At 44.2% G+C, this 19536-nt stretch overlaps 1 protein-coding gene across 1 annotated transcript; it reads right to left on the minus strand.

Annotated features, from left to right (window-relative positions):
* Positions 1-17446: 17446 nt before the first annotated feature.
* On the minus strand, positions 17447-18388 carry LOC138384987 (olfactory receptor 5P55-like). Its single transcript, XM_069470624.1, has 2 exons — positions 17820-18388; positions 17447-17738 (listed from the first exon to the last, which is right to left on the minus strand). Exons 1-2 carry the CDS (start codon positions 18386-18388, stop codon positions 17447-17449), a joined length of 861 nt encoding a protein of 286 aa, XP_069326725.1.
* Positions 18389-19536: the final 1148 nt, after the last annotated feature.

A 19536-nucleotide genomic window follows, 5' to 3' on the forward strand; every position in this document is an offset into this window, starting at 1 on the left:
CCAGGCCCCATGAAGCCCGATGTGCTTAGCTGCTGCAAGATTGTGCTGTCTTTGCAGTACACCTCCTCTTTATTGGAGCTTAACTTGAATAGTTTTCTGTTCTTTACATCCAAAAAATCCTTGGCTAGAACAAAATGCAGCACAAAATAAGACCTTAACAGATAGAACAAACCTGGGACCATTAACAAGAACAGTTCTTTGCCTTTTACCTCAAAGCACTGTTCCACGTCTATAAACTCCATAAACTAAAATATCGTGACCACCCCCAAAATATACTTATTAATTTAATACAGCTCCCTTTTTATACATCAAAGACTATCAGTTAGACTTTGAGTACACATAAAAATTAGAATTACTACACAGAGTTTATATTATTCCAATTACAAACAACACTTGATATTTTAATTAGTCTACATTGCTTTACCAAAGCGTTACTTTAATCAGCCTCTGGAAATATTGACAGCAGCTCTAAGATACCTCTCTCACCATCTTCATGTATCTCCAGGAGTTCCAAGATTCCAGGCGGGAGACATTGATGGAAAGGAAGCTGGAATAGGTGCCTGGTAGGACCTGATTACAGAGGACATTCGGAACCTTGAAGATTCAGAGATCAAACCTGCGATTTTGCTGAGATATGAATTTGAACCACCTGCACTGCCCTACTGGAGTCTGGAATGAGTCACTTTCCTAGTGAGTGAATTTAGCTGCCCCCCTAGCATTTGCGTCTCAGTGTGTCTTTGTTGACTGTGCATTTTATAGGGAAATTATATGCTACAGTGGCATTGACAAGATTGGGGATTGGATGAGTTCTCAGAACTATCACTCAATAGTATGCAATGTCTAGCCCAGTGCAGTGTTTTACAAAAGTCAGCCATGATTTTTGCCAAATTTACATGCCACTTGTAATATTTACTTAGTATTTTAAAAAAACAACTCACTTAAAAATAAAGTAAATCCAGGCCTATCTTAAGAAACAATATCCTGGCCGGGCGCGGTGGCTCACGCCTGTAATCCTAGCACTCTGGGAGGCCGAGGTGAGTGGATCGTTTGAGCTCAGGAGTTTGAGACCAGCCTGAGCAAGAGCGAGACCCCATCTCTACTAAAAATAGAAAGAAATTATATGGACAGCTAAAAATATATATAGAAAAAATTAGCCGGGCATGGTGGCGCATGCCTGTAGTCCCAGCTACTTGGGAGGCTGAGACAGGAGGATCGCTTGAGCTCAGGAGTTTGAGGTTGCTGTGAGCTAGGCTGATGCCACGGCATTCACTCTAGCCTGGGCAACAGAGTGAGACTCTGTCTCAAAAAAAAAAAAAAAAAAAAAAGAAACAATATCCTTAAAAATCCACAGATTTAATGCAACAGCTGTATCTTTAATGCATATTAAGAGAAATGTATAACCATTAAAATAAATTTGTTAACTTGTCTTTCACTTAAAATCCTCTTGTCCACACTAACATGGCCTTCGAAATCACTTAAACTGTGTAAATCCTGATTCTGATATTTACGGATGGTGTAGCATGGGATAAATTACATAATGTCTGTAATTCCTAAGTTACTCACATGCAAAGTGGGGTTGAAAATCCCTCCTTCACAAGGAATGTTGGGAGAAGCAAATGAGCTAAAGCTTGCATAGTATGCAGGTTAGCATAGTGCCTGCTACCTAGTAAGCTCTGGCTGGATGATAGCTTATATTGACTATAGATTGCAATGTAGATTCACCAAAATTGTCAACTATAGCTTTGTTTTTCAAGGAAACAAAGACAAAGAAGAGTAACCTATTTGATTCTATCCTAGTAGAATAGATTTTCATTGAGTTGCTAAATGCAGGCATCTCTGAGGAGGTGACAGTCATCCATTTGAGCAGCCTGCTGAGATTAGTAGATGGCTGGGGAGATGATCATTGGAAAGAAGAGCAAAAAGGTGAATCTCAGGTAGAATTGGAGGAAGATATCACATACAGACTCAGAGTGGCCAAAGGGACGAGTAAGCCCGGAGAAGTGCTGTCCAGTCACAAAGGTGCTGAAAAGGTACATGCTGCAAGCAGCAAGTTGTGAGTAATTAAAAAAAAATTTTTTTTTTTCCCCACAAAGGGTAATACAATGGCAGTTTGCAAGTAGTTTTGTCTGTACACATCTCTGCTTCCTAATGACGGTATTTCAGGCACACCTCTTCTCCACCCTTCTCACAGGCTGTCACCTCAACCTTCCACCTACATCTACCTTTCTCACCCAAGCCTCTGCGGCCCACCCCGTCTTCTCTCCCAGCTGGCTGATTGCTGACCTTCCTGCAAACAATGCTTGCCGCTGCTGCTGACACATGCTTCGTTCTGAGGATGGTGCTGAGTAGGAAGTAGCTGGAATAAGCCTTTGAGGGCTGGTGACTTCACAGCATTTTCTCCCTGAGTCATAAATAGCCCCCAGTGTTAATGGGGCTGAATCACAGCCTCCAAGATTGAGGATGACAGCTCTGAGAAGCACAGTTAAAGCTGCCTTTATTCTGTACAAAATTATTCAGCCTTATCTGCCATGCCTCTCCACACGGACTGGCCCTGAGCTGCATCCCGTCCGACCCGGGCATGTAATGCCCTTCTGTAATTCCTGTCTTCTGCTTCCTCAACCTTATGAGGCCCTTCCTTCTTCCAATCAAGATTTATCTTTCCCATATTTAAATGTCCAACTTAAACTTCCTTTCCTCCAGACCACCCTACTGAAAGCAGTATTTCTTTCTTCTGAAATTCTACAGCATTTCCACATTGGATATGCCACTTATTTCTTGGCAGTAAACTGCCTTACGCCCATTTTGAAAATTATTAAACATGTTTTGCCTCTTCATCCAAACTATAGGCATGTTGGAGGGAGAAACCAGTGTGTGCAAGCTCTGTGTTCCATATAATTCCAAACACAGCAGGATACACAGTGGTGCTCGGTAAATACTTATCGGTTAAATAATAGAAGGGAATGACTTTGGGGGAAATGAAACGAACAAAGAAATGAATTGAAAATTGACTGACAGAGTCTCAGGAAGGGCACAGGACCAGAGAATCTGATAAGTTGTTACTTTTCCCCAGATTAGGCCCCAAAGGATGAGCAGGGATCGGAGATGGAAGGAATAACCTAACATTGTTTGGAGCTGGTGCAGAACAGGCTACGAGACGACTTACTAACGCAGACTCATGGGCATCCAGGTCTAAAACTTGAGCGTTTCAGAAAATTCAATTCAATCTAATCTGATAAAACTTTCACAGAAAGGTAGAATCACAGGATTTGAAGGGATATCAGGGTTTACTCCAAAAGGCATTGACTGATGCATGATTCATCTTTTTCAACATCCTCACCAGGTGGGCATCAAATCTCTACTCAGACACCTTTAGTACTAGAGAATTTATTAGCTACAGAGACAATAAATTCTATGGAATTTGCTCAGCTCAACAATTAAAAAATTTTATAACCTAATTTGCACATAGTATTGTTAGGTGCACCTGCTGGGAAGACACTGATGACCTATGGCTCTGTATCTATGTGGAGCGTAGGAAATTGTGGGGCATTCCTTACAATGTTGTGCCAGGTACATCGCTCTTTTCTAGTTTCTCCTATTCTTTTCTGTGTGGTTAATTCTTTTCCACAACCTTCTTTTCCTGTTATCTCTCTTTTTTTCGTATCTTCACCATGATTTGGGCTTTCTGGGAGTGTTCAAATTCTGGGGTTAGTTTCTTGGAAATACTGAGGGCAAAGGAAATTATTACTCTCTGTACCAAGAACATATGCAAAAGCTGGAAGAAATGTTAAAGATTATGCATCCAACTCTGTCGCTTGAAAGGAGATACTAAGGGCAGAGTGGGGACAGTGAAGGTGCATGAGGTTAGCAGTCAATAATTTTGCATAGTGGACTCCAGGAGCATATTCCAGATGACCCCCCCCCCCCCCCGTATGTAAAATAAAAGGGCTACAACAATTTGAGCTGTCATGGATGTCACACTCACATATCATTTGCATACACCCACAGCAACCCCCAGCAATCTCCTCTCGGTTATTTCTCAAGTGAGAACGTATCATTGCTTCCCCTGTTTGTCATTTTTAGTTTTTCATTTCTCTCTTCCTCTTCACCACTCACAGTCTGGCCCAGATCCCCTGCAGCATGAAAGGAGAAAAAGTATTCACAGAACATAAAAATTAAACTTCAGACAACTGTGTTTCTCTCACCATCTGGTTCCTGTTAAAACGGCCACTCCCCAGAGGCTCTTGGCCTCAGTGCCCCCAAAATGGAAATGCTTGGTAAATATAACCCAGGTCGGAGAGGCTGAAGGATATAGGCAGAGCCACCAGCAATGTTTTTTGAACTTCACCTTGGGACACACAGTCTGACAGGATTTTAATGCAAGACTGTAGAATCCTTGCAGGCAGGAACTTTCTTATTCGTCACAGTGTCTCCACACTTAGTCCATCATGAGGTACACAGCAGACCCTCTATATGTATTTTCATATAACTTCACACATAAATGTATGAAGTTATATGAAAAGTTTTATACGCTTATGTACAGGCATAAGAATCAAATATCTACCACAGGTTTCTGGAGTAGGCATTTACTGGGAAAGTGCTACATGAGATCTAAAATGCTATACAAGTGGAATGTGTTGTTATTTTTGACATAATTAATGGATTCATTAATTTTCTTGAGACAGCATCTCACTCTGCTGCCTGCGCTAGAGTGCAATGGCGTCATCATAGCTCACTGCAACTTCAAACTTATCTCACTTACCATAATGTCCTCTCAATGTTGTTGCAAATGACAAGATTTTATTATTTTTTTACGGCTGAATAGTATTTCATTGTGCATATATACCACATTTTCATTATTCATTTATCTATTGTCAGACACATAGGTTGAACAATAAATGTTGGTGAGTTGATTCCATATCTTGGCTATTGTGAATATCGCTGCAGTAAAGATGGGCGTGCAGCTATCTTTTCAAAATACTGATTTATTTCCTCTGGATATATACCCAGTAGTCAGCTTGCTGGATCATGTGGTACTTCTATTTTTAGTTTTTTGAGGAACCTCCATACTGTTTTCCATAATGGCTGTAGTAATTTACATGCCTACCAACAGTATGTAAGGCTTCCCTTTTCTCTACATTCTTTTTTTTTTTTTTATTTTTTTATTTTTTTGAGACAGAGTCTCACTCTGTTGCCCAGGCTAGAGTGAGTGCCATGGCATCTGCCTAGCTCACAGCAACCTCAAACTCCTGGGGTCAAGTGATCCTTCTGCCTCAGCCTCCCGAGTAACTGGGACTACAGATATGCGCCACCATGCTCGGCTAATTTTTTTCTATATATATTTAGCTGTCCAGATCATTTCTTTCTATTTTTAGTAGAGACGGGGGTCTCCCTCTTGCTCAGTCTGGTCTTGAACTCCTGACCTCAATCGATCCTCCCGCCTCGGCCTCCCAGAGTGTTAGGATAGCAGGCGTGAGCCACCGTGCCCGGCCTGTTTGCTATTGTTTTGTTGAGGATTTTTGCATCTATGTTCATTAAGGGATATTGGGCTGTAGTTTTCCCTGTTTGTTTTGTCCTTTCCTGGCTTGGTATTGAGGTGATACTAGCTTCAGAGAAGGAGTTAGGGAGGGTTCCCTCTTTCTCAATGTTATGGAACAGTTTCAGTAGAATGGGTGCCAGTTCTTCTTTGTAGGTCTGGTGGAATTTGGCTGTCAACCCATCTGGGCCAGGGCTTTTTTTGTTCAAAGATTTTTTATTACTGTTTCAATCTTGTTATTTGTTCTTGGTCTATTCAGAATTTCTATTTCTTCCTGATTCAGGCTTGGGAGGTTGTGTGTTTCCAAGAATTTATCCATTTCCTCTAGATTTTCCAGTTTGTGCACGTAGAGATTTTTGTAGTAGTCATGGATGATATTTTGTATTTCTGTAGTATCAGTTGTAATGTTTCCTTTTTCATTTCTGATTGAGCTTATTTGAGGCCTTTCTCTTCTATTTCTGGTTAATCTAGCTAGTCTATCAATTTTGTTTATCTTTTTAAAGAACCAACTTTTGGTTTCATTGATCCTTTGCATTGTTTATTTTGATTTCTATTTTGTTTAATTCTGCTCTGAGCTTTGTTATTTCTTTCCTTCTGCTGGCTTTGAGTCTGGTTTGTTCTTCTTTTTCTAGTTCCTTGAGGTGTGACAGTAGCTTGTTAATTTGTGATCTTTTTGTCTTTTTGATGTAAGCATTTAAGGCCATACATTTTCCCCTTAGCACTGCTTTTAGTGTATCCCACAGGTTTTGGAAGCTCATACTGCCTGTGTTGTTCAATTCGAAAATTTTGTTTCCATCTTGATTTTGTCAATAACCCAAGGATTGTTCAGCAGTGGGTTATTTAATTTCCACGTATTTGTGTAGTTTTGAGAGTTCCTCATGGGATTGATTTCTATTTTTATTTTACTGAGGTCTGAGATGATACATGGTATGATTTCAATTATTCTAAATGTGCTGAAACTTGTTTTGTGACCTAACATGTGATGTATCTTGAAGAATGTTCCATGTGCAGTTGAAAAGAATGTGTATTCTGCAGCTGTTGGATAAAATGTTCTGTAAATGTCTGTTAGTTTCATTTGGTCTAGAGTGCATTTTAAATCCAATGTTTCTTTGTTAATTTTCTGCCTGGATGATCTATCCTTTGATGAAAGTGGGGTATTGAAGTTCCCTACTATTATTGTATTGCAATCTATCTCTCCCTTTACATCTAATAATAGATCTTTGCTTTTTAGATTTGGGTGCATATGTGTTTATAATTATTATATTCTTTGTCTGAATTGCCCCCTTTATCATTATATAATGACCTTATTTTGTCTTTTTTTTATAGTTTTGACTTAATGTCTATTTTATCTGAAACAAGTAGAGCTAATCCTGTTTGCATTTTTGAGAGTACAGAATCATAGTCATAAAAGGCCATGTGACTTCCTCCCTGCTCTCTCTTGGATCACTCTCTCAGCGGTATGTGTGTGTGGGGGGCTGTCGAGCTGCCATGTTGTGAGAACACTGAAGCATACCTGTGTCAAGGTGCACAGGGAACTGTGGCAGGGGAACTGAGGTGTCCTGCTAACAGCCATGTGCTTGAGCCACATTGAAAGTACCTCTTCCAGCCCCGGGGGAGCCTGGGTTGGCTGCAGTTCTGGTTGACTTCTTGTCTGCAACCTCATGAGAGACCCTGAGCAGAACCACTTAGATCAGCTGCTCCCAGATTCCTGACTCAGAAACTGTGAGATAATGAATGTTTGTTGTTTTAAGCTGCTAAGTTTGGGGGTAATTTATTAGTCAGCAATAGATAACTAAACAGACTCCAGGGGAAGGGGGAAGGCAGGAACCAGAGTCTGGAACGTGAACAGAACTCTCTGTCTCTGGCTACTCTGCCCACTGGCTTTCTCCAGTGCTTCACCCATGGACAGAAACGTGCTCAGCCCCTGGCTCCGGAGTTTCCATGTTACAGTTCCAGCCACACTGAAACCCCAGTTTCTAAGTGGAATCTAAATCCCTGTGTGAAAGAATATAGGGTCCAGCTTAGGTCAGCTGTGACAAGGGGATAGGGTCAGGGACAAATGCAAGTTCTGTAAGGCTGGAAGGTTATACCATTTGGGAGGCCCTCCCTAAGAAAAAGAATACAAGATTGCCCACAAGAAACTATAACTTGGAATGAATGAGAAAATAAATCATGACAAATTTAAAATGCTCTAAAGTGGACAAATACAAAGACATTGCAAAATAAAAAATCACACAATATTTGTATTAATTAACTCTGAGAGTTGGAAGAGGTTTCCATAGATCACCTTCTGACTATACATTTCAGACTTTGTTTTCCCTCCATTGTCCACATGCATGTGGGTGCTGTAGGTCACATGTTGCACATGAGTGCAGCGATTGGAACTGTGGCTTTGCACATTCATGCATGATGCAGGGCAGAGTGGGTGATACCAGTGCTCATGGAAGCTGTTTTCCACTGGGATAACTACCAGTACTTTAAGTAAATATGAAAGTGCCTACACATTATATAAGTGGATGCTGTCAAACCAAATGTTGTGTATCCCCACTTCAACTTCCCTTAGCTGGACCTCACATTGCCTGCAGCCACTCTAAAGTGTAACAGGGGAAACCAAGGCAGAAAGATTCAGTGGTTTGTTTTAACCAACTGCGGTTAAAATATATTTGTCTTAAAATTTTACAGAAGAATATATGACCATGTAGACACATAACTGTGGCCTTTCCAAGGCCTGGAAAGAGTCTGGTCAAGTGAGGAGCCCTGAAGTCTCTGGCTGGTCACCCTCATGGAGGATTTGTCTCTGGGCAGGGTCTTGTAGAACGAAATGGTTGCTGGAGATTTCACCTGGTAGATGAGGTGGGTGTTCCCCGAGAAAACAAACAAACAAAAATTACAAGGCCAGAGACAATTATAATACCGTATACTGTGAGGGGAGATTTGGGCAGAGTTAGAGAACACAAAAGTGGAAGTGGGGGGGTTAATTTAGGCTTGCAGGATCGATGTCAGGGAATGTTTGTTGTGGACAGTGGCATCTCTAGGGAATTATGAGGGTTGAGTAGAAGTGAGGAGGGAAAGAAAGTTCCAGGCAGATAGGTAGCATATTTCAATGCCGGGAGGTATGAGAGACCACAGCTGATTTGGGACACAGCAAATATTTTAGTGAGATTGGAGTAAATGATGTGAAGATGGGATTGCCCAAGAAGCAGCCCAGGAAATCAACCCAGGGCAGATCCTGAGGGACCTTGCATGTTAGGTTATGCTCTTTGGATTCTAACTGAAGGAAATGGGGAATCATTGCAGGCCTTGGAGCAGGGAATTTAGAGGATCAGATTTATATTAGTGTATCAGCCTGGCACTTGGAGTCAGTATGAGACACAGCAGAAACAGGAACTTCTTCCCATCTCAAACATAGACATGCAGAAAAAAAAAATCACAAAATGATCTGAAAGATAGACTGAGGTCAAAACTAAAGAAAGGAAATCCTCAAGATCCACAATTGAACAGGCTCCTAAAAGCCAGAAAAATAAGTGGAACTTGAAGCAGTGGTCCCAAGGGGGAGGGGACTGGATACAGGTCTTTACAGCTGGGGTTTGGGGCTTTCACAGCCACACAAGAAGCGGAGTCTGGACTGCGGCTTGGTGCAGGTGAACGCTGGAACTGACTCCAGTCATGAATCTGGCCATCCACCTAGGCCTCTGTGGCTGAAGGTTTAGTTTCCAGATAAGGAGTCTTTCCTTCCTGGGCTCCTAACATGGAGATCTCTCAGAGACCCCCTTCCATCCCAGGGCATAGGCTCTGTGTGCCATCTGCAACAGATTCATACACACATTTATTGAGATCTTACTGTATGCCAGCCATTGTATAGTAGGGGTATCAAGATTTTTTTTTAAAAACCTGCTGAATGATTATCTAGAAACATAACCAGTGGAAAAAAAGTTTGGAAAGTTTTGGAATTTCTGCCCCTTAGCTGATCCCAGCCTCAGTATGTTCTGTCTTTTTCCATCCAAGCCCTTGAAGGGTCTGTGTTTGAGCCTGGATGAGTTGATGGCAGGACGTGCATCCTAGCAGAACAAGGAGAGAAGGTGATTGGCGGAAAAGGAACTCTTGGAAAAGGGAGGATCCTGTCTGTAACCAGAGGCCATATATCTCCACCAGGGGCCCATCCCAGGCCTTCTGCCTTGACTAAGGGGTTTGTCAGTACGGCTTGGGGATTTGTCATTTAAGAGAGATGCTCAGCTCACCCGAGCACCTTATCTGTTTACCAGGAAGTAGATACAGGCGAAAGGTTAGGGAATCGATAATGGTGCACAAGGGGGTGTCCACGGGGCCTCGCGGAGCTGCGGCTTTGCACTGGGCAAGCAGTGAGCAAACCCTGCGCCAGGGGAGGGACTGGGTGTGTACGGACTGGGCTGGGCGGAGGCCTGACTCCTGGGAGACAGTCTATGTGTAGGGTAGGGCTGGGCTAATTTACAACCTTGGGATTTATGACCTTCTTCCTGACAAGAGCTGAAATGGTTGAAGTCTAAGTGTCTGAAAAGGACAAGGGAGACAGCCTGCAGGCTGCTCGATTTATCTGCACAGAACGGGGCAGGGGCCAACTGAAAGGGGCATCTTGTTCTCTGAGGTACAGATACTGTATTTACTCGGAGACTAGATCGCCTCACCCCATAACAAAGGTCTCTGCCTCTGGAAGGCCCATGGTGCTGGGAGAAGGGTGGGGGTGACCTTCACTCTCTGTAAGGAAACCCCAGTCCTGCCCTGCCCAGTGTGGTAGCTATTAGCCGCCATGTGGCTGCTGAGCAGTAGGAAAGTGGCTGGTCCACACTGAGATCAGCTGTAAACGGCAGATAATACACTTCACATGTTGAAGACTCAGTATGGAACAAAAGTATGTAAAATATCTCATTGCTCATTTAAACATATTGATTACATATTGACTGTATTTTGGATATATTGGGTTAAATAACATATTATTGAAGTTAATTTCACCTGTTTCTTTTTATTTTTTAGAAGTGTAGCTAGTAGAAAATATTAAATTAACACTCATGGGCCGTATTTGCGGCTTCCATCATGAAGCTGTTGGACAGTGCTGCCTCGGTTCCCCTGGACTTTCAACTTCCGTAAGATGAGGACTCCCAGGTCCCTGGCCCTTCTTTCCCTCTCTAAGCTCGGGAGCTTTTTACTTCTCCACGATCATTACTTACTCCTTCTCACCCACTGCCCTGAAAGCAGCAGTAAAGCCCTTATGCGATAGAGGCCCAGCAGGTAATCTTCAGGGATTTCTCAGAAAGCAGCCATAGGAGACAGGAGATGAGACTGAGACCCGACCCCACATTCTACACGAGGAAGGGACGGAGAGCAAGCAAGAGGCCAAGACCTGAAGTCTCAGCCAGGCCGATTCCTCCCAAGCGCCGGGAGACTTTTGACAATGTCTGGAGGCTTCTTTGGTTGCCATAGTTGGGTGGTGGAGGGGTGCTCCTGGCATCTTGGGTAGACACCGTCTATGCTGCTAGACATTCTGCAATGCATACAAAGGATTATCCAGCCCCAAATGTCAAGGTTGAGAGACCCTGGCCTAGGCCTAGGAAGGGCCTTGGGCCTTTGGATGTTCCTGAGCTGGGGTCAGGGGGGAGGCTTTGGATCTCTGGATGCTGACACAACAGAGAAGACCTGCCCCACCCTGTCCCATGCCCAATTCTTTCTTGATCGTCAGTGACTCATGGCCCTTGCATGCCTGAGCCGCCTGAACTCCTTTTGGTGGAGAGAAAAGGAGCTCTCCCTCCAGGTATGAGTCACATGCCCCACGGCCCAGGTGGAGACCTCCTGCTGCTGGAGAGAGGCCCTCCGGGGAGAGAGGTCGAGAGCGGGGATTGGTCCAGAGGGGCTGGAATTATTTCCCACACTCTCTTACCTTGCCTGTCTACTTTTTTTTTTTTCCTGTCCCCACCTTCCTCTGCAGCTGTCCTGGAACTCACCAGAAGCCCCTGGTCAGAACCTACTGTAGGAGAATTCTTGAGCAGATGTTGAGCCCCTGAGGGAGGAAGCTGATAGGGTTTTCTCGGAGGTAATAAAAACTATAAACTTGTCTCCTACTTTCTCTTGGAAACCCAGATCTCTGGGGAGCACTACTGTTGGTGTTTGGACAGGTCTATTCCGTAATTTTCCAACCAGATTTCACTGTGCACCAATTCTAAACCCCAGCTCTGTAGGCACACTCCCTGACCTCAGGGAGTTTACAGGCTAGCCGGGGTCACAAAGCCTACACATGTGAAACGATTATGGATGGGCTTTAGAGAGGACTCGGTGGGAGCAGACTCTTTAAAAGGGCAGACGGCCGGGACTCGGTGATGACGACGGTTGCCCAGAGCTGTGAAAAGAGCTGGTGCTCTGGATCCCGCAAGCTTGGGCTGCATCCTCATGTTACAATTTCCTAACTGCGTTACAAACTGCCACGAAATGCAGGCAACAACAAAACCTACGATTACACGAGACTCTGAACTTTGGCCCGCTCCCACTGCCCATGAACGGTTAGGTAGAGTCTGTCCCAAGAAGAGTTGCTGGGTGGGAGCTGGTGATTGTCTCCAGATTGCTGTCTCTGTGGGAAAAAGGCTCACGAGTGCAGCTTGCTGATTAGGAGGTGACAGGTATTGGCTCCTTACCAGAAAGATGCAGCCTTGTGACTTTGTAGCAGTTGTATTGGGCTTTATCTAGGGGCGTCCCTGCCTGTTCCTGGGAGAAAGATTCCAGCTCAGTATTTGGCTTTATGTGTCCCTAGGACAAGAGCTATAATTTCCTGAGCATCTATTTTGTACCAGACATTATGCTAGGTACTTTGCTGCGTTAGCTCAAGCAACAAGCAATTTAAGTCAAGCAACAAGCAATATTGAACCTTCTCTTCTCTGTGTTTCTCAGACTGGGCCAGGGGCTGGGTGTCCAAGACATAAGATTAAAGAACAAACAAAATACTCCAGGCACTCATGTCTAATAGGGGAGAAAAACAAAGCTGACATTTGTAGAGCAGTGTGGTGAGTGTTAGTGCGGAGGTTAGTCATTAACCCTTCCCAGTCTCCTGTGGCACACTGCACACTGTCACCTGGGTGCCTCCATCCTGCTCAGGCACTTCATGTACTCAGCAGAGGCAGCCAGATGCCACAACCCTGAGCTGGCCACCACAGGTGTCCATAGAAGACCACCTTTAATGGAACCAGATCTTGTCTAATTAAAACCCAAGTGTTGGCAGCCAGTCAGTAACACCCAGAGACTTTGCTTTCCTAACCTGGGAAAGGGACAATTCATGGTCTCTAGCTTTAGAGAACTACCCTGTTTCTCCTCCTGCGTTCTCAGATCCAAAGCTTTCCTGAACTTTGAACTGAATCAGGATCCCTGCTTGAAAGTAAAAAAAAAATTTTTTTTTGGTTTCTGATAGTTTTTTTTCCCCAATCTTTTCTTGAACAAAAGCAAACCAGAGCACTGAGGGAGGAACGATGCATCCTCTCTGTAGGAGTTGGAGAAGTTTCCCAGAAGAGGTTACATTTAGGCCGGGACTAGAATGATAAAGAGATTTGTCAAGCTGACAAAATACATTCCAGTACATTCCAGGCACTGGGGAAGATGTCAGCAGAGGAAGACGTTTGTGAAAACGCACAGCCTGCTCAGGACAGGTGGTGGCCTGTGGTTGTAGGTAGGCATTTGGTGGGAAGTGTGGGCTGCTCTCTGGAAAGTTAGATTGGGACAGTCTCTTGTAAGTTAATACTAAGGATTCTAGAATTTTCCTCATGGACCAGGGGTTATAAACACAAATGCCTATAAGAGTCACTCAGATACTTCAAATGAATGGAAAACATAGATTTCATTCTCGCTATAGGGACAAATTTTTTTGGGAGAGAGTGTTCATAATAAACCTATAGGGACATTCTTTACATTTAAGAAGAGAATATGTTCTTTATTTATTCAGAGAGTATTCACTTAGCATCTCTGGGTGCCAGGCATTGTTCCAGGCACTGGCTATTTGTCCTGAAAGATGTGGCCCTCTGGATCCGTGTTATCTTTTCTTATTTTTCCTAGAGATGTGAATATAATACATTTTCTGTAGTATGATGAAACTCAGAGATTGATAAAAAAATGATAACTCTAATAATGAATAGTGGGAAAAACTCGGTTGAGGGGTGTTTGGAAAAACTCAAACAGTTTTTCCTCTGCTGTCACACCACAACACAGAAGACGTCTATGACCAAATGTGTGTTGGGTGAGGGGGGTTTCCCCACCAACCAGCCAACAATCAGTTCCGCGGTGGACACCGGCTAGGTATTCTCCAATTCAAATTTGACACTATCTGCATGGAAATCATGTCAGATCCCACAGGTTGACTGCTCAGTCCCCAAACCAGCCCCTCCTTCAGACACCAGTTGCAAGTTTGGGCATTCAGAACTTCTGACTGGCTGGCTTCAAGGCAAGGTATCTATGACCTCCTCTTTGGGTTTGATTAATTTCCTGGAGCAGCTCACAGAACTCACGGAAACTTATGTTTACTGGTTTATTATAAAGGATGTTCCAAAGAATACAGATCAAGAGATGCATAGGTGAGGTATGGGGGAGGGTGTGGAGCTTCCGTGCCCTCCCTGGGTCCCCACCGCCTAGGGACCTCCAGGTGTTCAGCTATTCTGGAAGTTCCTCCAGCCCTATCTTCTTGGGTTTTTACTGAGGCTTCATTTTGTAGACATGACTAATTAAACCATTGGCTATTGGTGATCAACTTGACTTTAGCTCCTCTCCCCTCCCAGGAGGTTGGGGGTTGGGGATAAAAGTCCCAGTCCTCTAATCCTGTCTTTGTCTTGCTTGTGACCAGCCTCCTGAAGCCGTCAGTCCACAGTGGCAGACAAAAAGAAAACACTTTGGAGATTCCAAAGATTTTAGGAGTTATATGCCAGGAACTGGTGACAAAGACCAAATATATATTTCATCATATCACAAGCAGGAACTGGAGAGTCTGTGTCTGTCTAAAACAATAGCTACTACTCAGCACCAGATGATTATGGCTATGCCAAGAATAAGAATAGTGGAATGATTGCTTGCATTTTTTCTTCCCAGAGAAAATGGCAATATAGATTTTTAAAACATGATCTGCTAAGGTCTGAATGTTTATGTCCCCCCCAAATTCATATGTTGAAATCCTAACTCCCCAAGGGGATGATATTAGGAGGTGGGGCCTTTGGGAGGTGACTAGGTCATGAGGGTGGAGCCCTCACGAAAGGATTAGTGCCCTTATAAGAGACCTCAGAAAGCTTTTTTCTCCCTTCTACCATGTGAGGACTCAGCAATTAGGAACCATCTATGAACCAGAAAGTGGGCCATCGCCAGACACAGAATCTGCCAGGGCTTTGATCTCGGTTGGACTGTCCAGCCTCCATAACTGTAAGAAATAAAGTTCTGTATATAAACCACCCGGTTTATGGCATTTTGTTATAGCAGCTTAAATGACTAAGACATAATCTTATCAAATTTTTTATGTTGGCCAAAAAATTCAAACTTACTCTGCTGGCCACACACAATGTACAGGGCTGTGGGTGAGCCGTCAGTTCCCTGTCGTCCTCGGCTCTAGGCAGTATAAGGCAGGAGTAGCCAAGACTGCTAGATGCCCATCCAGTATTCACTCTTCCCTTCTCTCTAAAAACAGAATCCCCAGATCGTCAAGGTGGCAGTGTGCCCAGTAGTACAGGCATTTGATGCCCAGGTGTCTAAATTCTGGCTGATGAGAGGCAAATGGCTGTTACTGGGAAGGCTACTGTCTTTGTGTGTTTTGTGCTGCTGTAACAGACTGGGCAATTTATTAAAAAAAGAAATACATTTCTTATGGTTCTGGAGGCTGGGAAGTCCAAAGCTGAGAGGCTGCACCTGGTGCAGTTCTTCCTGCTGCATCGTCCGTCAGTGGAAGGCGGAAAGGCAAAGAGGGTGCACAAGAGCAAAGGGGGAACAAGGTGGTGGAAGCTGCTTTTATCATGAACTCTCTCCCTCGATAAGGGCAGAGCCCTCATGGCCTAATCACTTCTTTACAGTCCCACTTCTTAATACCATCACCATGGCAATTAAATTTCAACATGAGTTTTGGGGGGAAGGCATTCAAAGCATAGCAGCTACTAAAAGGGAACAGATAGGTGGCAATTTTTTCTCATTCTTCCAGCTTTCTTCTTTAAACACTGAACTGATGGCTAGAGCTCCAGCAGTCATGTTGGATCAAGAAGCAACCTTGAGGCTGGGTGCAGTGGCTCATGCCTGTAATCCTAGCACTCTGAGAAGCTGAGGCCGAGGTTGAGGCAGTAGCATAAGTTGAGCTCAGGAGTTTGAGACCAGCCTGAGCAAGAGCGAGACCCTGTCTCTACAGAAAAGAAAAAAAAAAAAAAAAAAAAAAGGAGGCAGCCTTGAGCATGGAAGCTGTGTAGCTGTGTTAGTGAGTTCAACTGCCATGACAAAATAACACAGACTGTGTGGCTTCAACAACAGAAATTTATTTTCTCACAGTTCTGGAGGCTGGAAGTCCATGTTCAAGGTGTTGGCAGGGCTGGATTCTTCTGAGGCCTCTTTTCTTGTCTTGCAGTTGGCTGCCTTCTCCCTGTGTCTGCACATGGTCTTTGCTCCATGCGTAGATCTTTGGCATCTCTTTGTGTCCAGATTTCCTCTTCTTAGAAGAACACCAGTCAGATTGGATTGGGGCCCACACCAATGGCCTCATTTTAACTTAATCACTTCTTTAAAGGCCCTACCTCCAAATACCATCACATTCTGAGGAACTGGGGGGTTAGGGCTTCAGCATGTGAATTTTGGGGGACACCATTTGGTCCACAATACAAGAAGATCAAGAACTTTCATGTGTTCTGAAGTGAAGTTGAGAACTGTGTGCTGGGGATTCCACCACGGTTCAGGATCCTTAGGTTTTCTGTTCGGAGCATTTTTATGGCCTTGCAGTCAGACTTAGAGCTAGTCAGGCAAACCTCTCAGATTCTTTTTTTTCTTTGTTTGCCTGTAAAATGGAGATAAGGAACACCTGGCCTACCTATCTAAAAGCATTGGATAAAGATCAAATAAAATAATGAATGTGAAAAAGTTTTGAAAAATGTGAATTATCTGTATGTGTTCCTGAAGTCATTTTTTTGCCCCCTTTGTGATATTTTCCAGTATATAACCTGTATTGTGATTTTTCTAAAAATTGGGCTGTTCTAAACAATTGTTTATTTAAAAACTTTAAAAAATCAGAATCGTAAATAAAATGTAACATAAAAATAAATAAAAATGAAAACAGCATGAAACTATTAAACCCTAGCTTATTACTGTTAAGTGCTAGGGCTTGCTCTTTGTGTTAAAAAAGGAGACAAAATTAGGGAAGGTTTAAAGGCAAACTAGTCCCAAACGGAGACTTGAACTTGACAAAATCAAAAGAGAAAAAAAGAGAATTAGAGAGGAAAGCACTTCCTCATGATTCAACAAAATGCTTTATAATATCAGAGCTACATGATATGGTCTTACCCTTAAAAAACATTGGTGTATAAGAGTATTTGATCCTATGGAGAGGTTTCCCCAGGGAAGAAAGGAAACTAATGATTTGCGAACAACTGTTTATGGCAGACCCTCCGTGAGCCCCTTCTACCCCTTGTAGAAGTCTAACACTAACCAGTTGAGATGGGTGTGCCTGTCTAGTTTGCACTTGGGAAAACAGAGCAAGTTACTCAGCTTCTCTGTGCTTCAGATTCCTAAGGGATGAGTATAGCTCCCATTTAATACACTTATTGTGAAGATTAAATGAGCCGGTATGTGTAAAGTCTTTAAAATAGTGTTGGCACATATTTTGCTCTAAGTGTTAATATTGCCCATGCTTTGTGTTGTGGCTGCCACGTTATGGATTGGGATAGCACGCTCCACACTCAGTTAGGAAGGCAGCTTGCCACGACATCTCCTCTTTAAAGCATGTTTGACGTCTTTATTCCTCAGGCTGTAGATGAGAGGGTTCAGCATGGGGATGACCACAGTGTAGATGACAGACACGACCTTGTTTTGTTCCATGGAATTGTGAGAGCTTGGCTGAGCATACATGAAGGTGACGGTGCCATAGAAGAGGCAGATGACGGTGAGGTGGGAGGCACAGGTGGAGAGTGCTTTGCCCTGGGCCTCCAGGGAGCGCATCCTGCAGATGGTCACCAGGATGTAGGCATAGGAGAGCAGGATAACCATGACAGTGAAGAGGATGAGCAAGGCAGACGAAGAGAAGATGATGGCTTCAACCTCGGTAGTATCGGCACAGGCAAGATGGAGCACAGGGGGGATGTCACAGAAGTAGTGGTTAATGACGTTGGGGCCACAGTAGGGCAGCTTGAAGATGCACACAGTCAGCAAGGCTGAATTGGCCACAGCAGCAGTATAGGTGGCTGTGACCAGCAGGACGCACAGACGTGGGGACATAATGGTGTGGTAGAGGAGAGGGTGGCAGATGGCTGCAAATTGGTCATAGGCCATGATGGCCAGGAGCAGGCACTGGGCAGTGCCATGGAGGGCCATGAGGGCCATCTGGACCACACAACCTGAAAAAGAGATGGCCTGGCCTGAGGTGAGGAAGCTCTCCAGAAGCCTGGGGGTGTCCACCGTGGAAAAGGAGGAGTCTACAAAGGACAGAACGCTCAGAAAGAAGTACATGGGCGTGTGGAGCCGGGCATCTGCGTGGATCAGGGCAATCATGCCCAGGTTGCCCAGGAGGGTGATGGAGTAGATGAGCAGGAAGAGCACAAAGAGGACACCCTGGAGCTCTTCCTGCTCTGTGAGCCCCAGCAGGAGGAACCAGGTGACTTGGGTGTAGTTCCCCACCGTGGTGCACATGTCACTGCAGAGAGACCATAAGAGATGTGCTTGTACCCTAGAATCAGCGTCAGTGCCTAGAGCCCTTGTAATGCCCCCAGAGTGGGGAAGTGGGAGGAGAAACTGGTACAAATTGAGCACCTACTGTGAGCCATGTGTGAGCTATTTAAACTTCATACATACCTTCTGATTTAAATCTCATGCCCATTTATATTTAATGAGATTATCAATTTGCCAAGATACATAAGAAGAGTGGGATTAGAACTCAGTCTGTTCTAGTAATTGGATCCTTATTATGTAGTTAGAATCATTTTCTGTCTCCAAATTTTCTGTTCTACGGAGAACCAGCATCAGTAGTGGGCGTTGGAGGCTTGGTGTGTTGTCTCAGAGAGGGAATAAATGAAAGGATCAGTTTGGGTCATATTTGGGTGCAAAGACTCCAACAGTGCCAGTCCCCAAGGCCGGGGACACAGGAAATCAGATGCTGCAAATCATTAAGAATGTGAGGTGACTCAGCAGAGCAGTCATTTCTCCCAGGGTTGTGAGTTGAACTGTATTTCCTGAGAGGATATGTTGGAATCCTAAGCCCTGGTACCTGTGAATGTGACCTTATTTGGAAATAGGGTCTTTGAAGCTGCAATCAAGTTAAGATGAGGTCATGGCCGGGCGTGGTGGCTCACGCCTGTAATCCTAGCACTCTGGGAGGCCGAGGCAGGCGGATTGTTTGAGCTCAAGAGTTTGAGACCAGCCCGCGCAAGAGCGAGACCCCGTCTCTACTAAAAAATAGAAAGAAATTAGCTGGACAATTAAAAATATATATAGAAAAAATTAGCTGGGCATGGTGACGCATGCCTGTAGTCCCAGCTATTCGGGAGGCTGAGGCAGGAGGATCGCTTGAGCCCAGGAGTTTGAGGTTTCTGTGAGCTAGGCTGATGCCACGGCACTCTAGCCAGGGTGACAGAGCAGGACCCTGTCTCAAAAAAAGATGAGGTCCTACTTGATTGGGGTGGGTCCTACTCCAACGTGATTGGTGTCCTTATTAGAAAACCAGAGCACAGGGAGGAGAACATAATGTGAAGAGACAGACACAGAGGAGGAAGGTCGTGTAAAGACGGGGCAGGGATTGGAGTTAGGCTGCTACAGGCCAAGGAACGCCTGTGCTTCCAGAA

The sequence above is a fragment of the Eulemur rufifrons genome, chromosome 6, assembly GCF_041146395.1.
Source record: "Eulemur rufifrons isolate Redbay chromosome 6, OSU_ERuf_1, whole genome shotgun sequence".
Lineage (NCBI taxonomy): Eukaryota > Metazoa > Chordata > Mammalia > Primates > Lemuridae > Eulemur > Eulemur rufifrons.

Bases quoted from the DNA above. Each gene is read 5' to 3' on its own strand.
- LOC138384987 (XM_069470624.1), bottom strand. From the start codon at position 18,388: ATGTGCACCACGGTGGGGAACTACACCCAAGTCACCTGGTTCCTCCTG. The intron at 17,739-17,819 runs CTGTGCCGATAC...CATGGTTATCCT, and splicing joins CCCCCTGTGCTCCATCTTGC to GCTCTCCTATGCCTACATCC.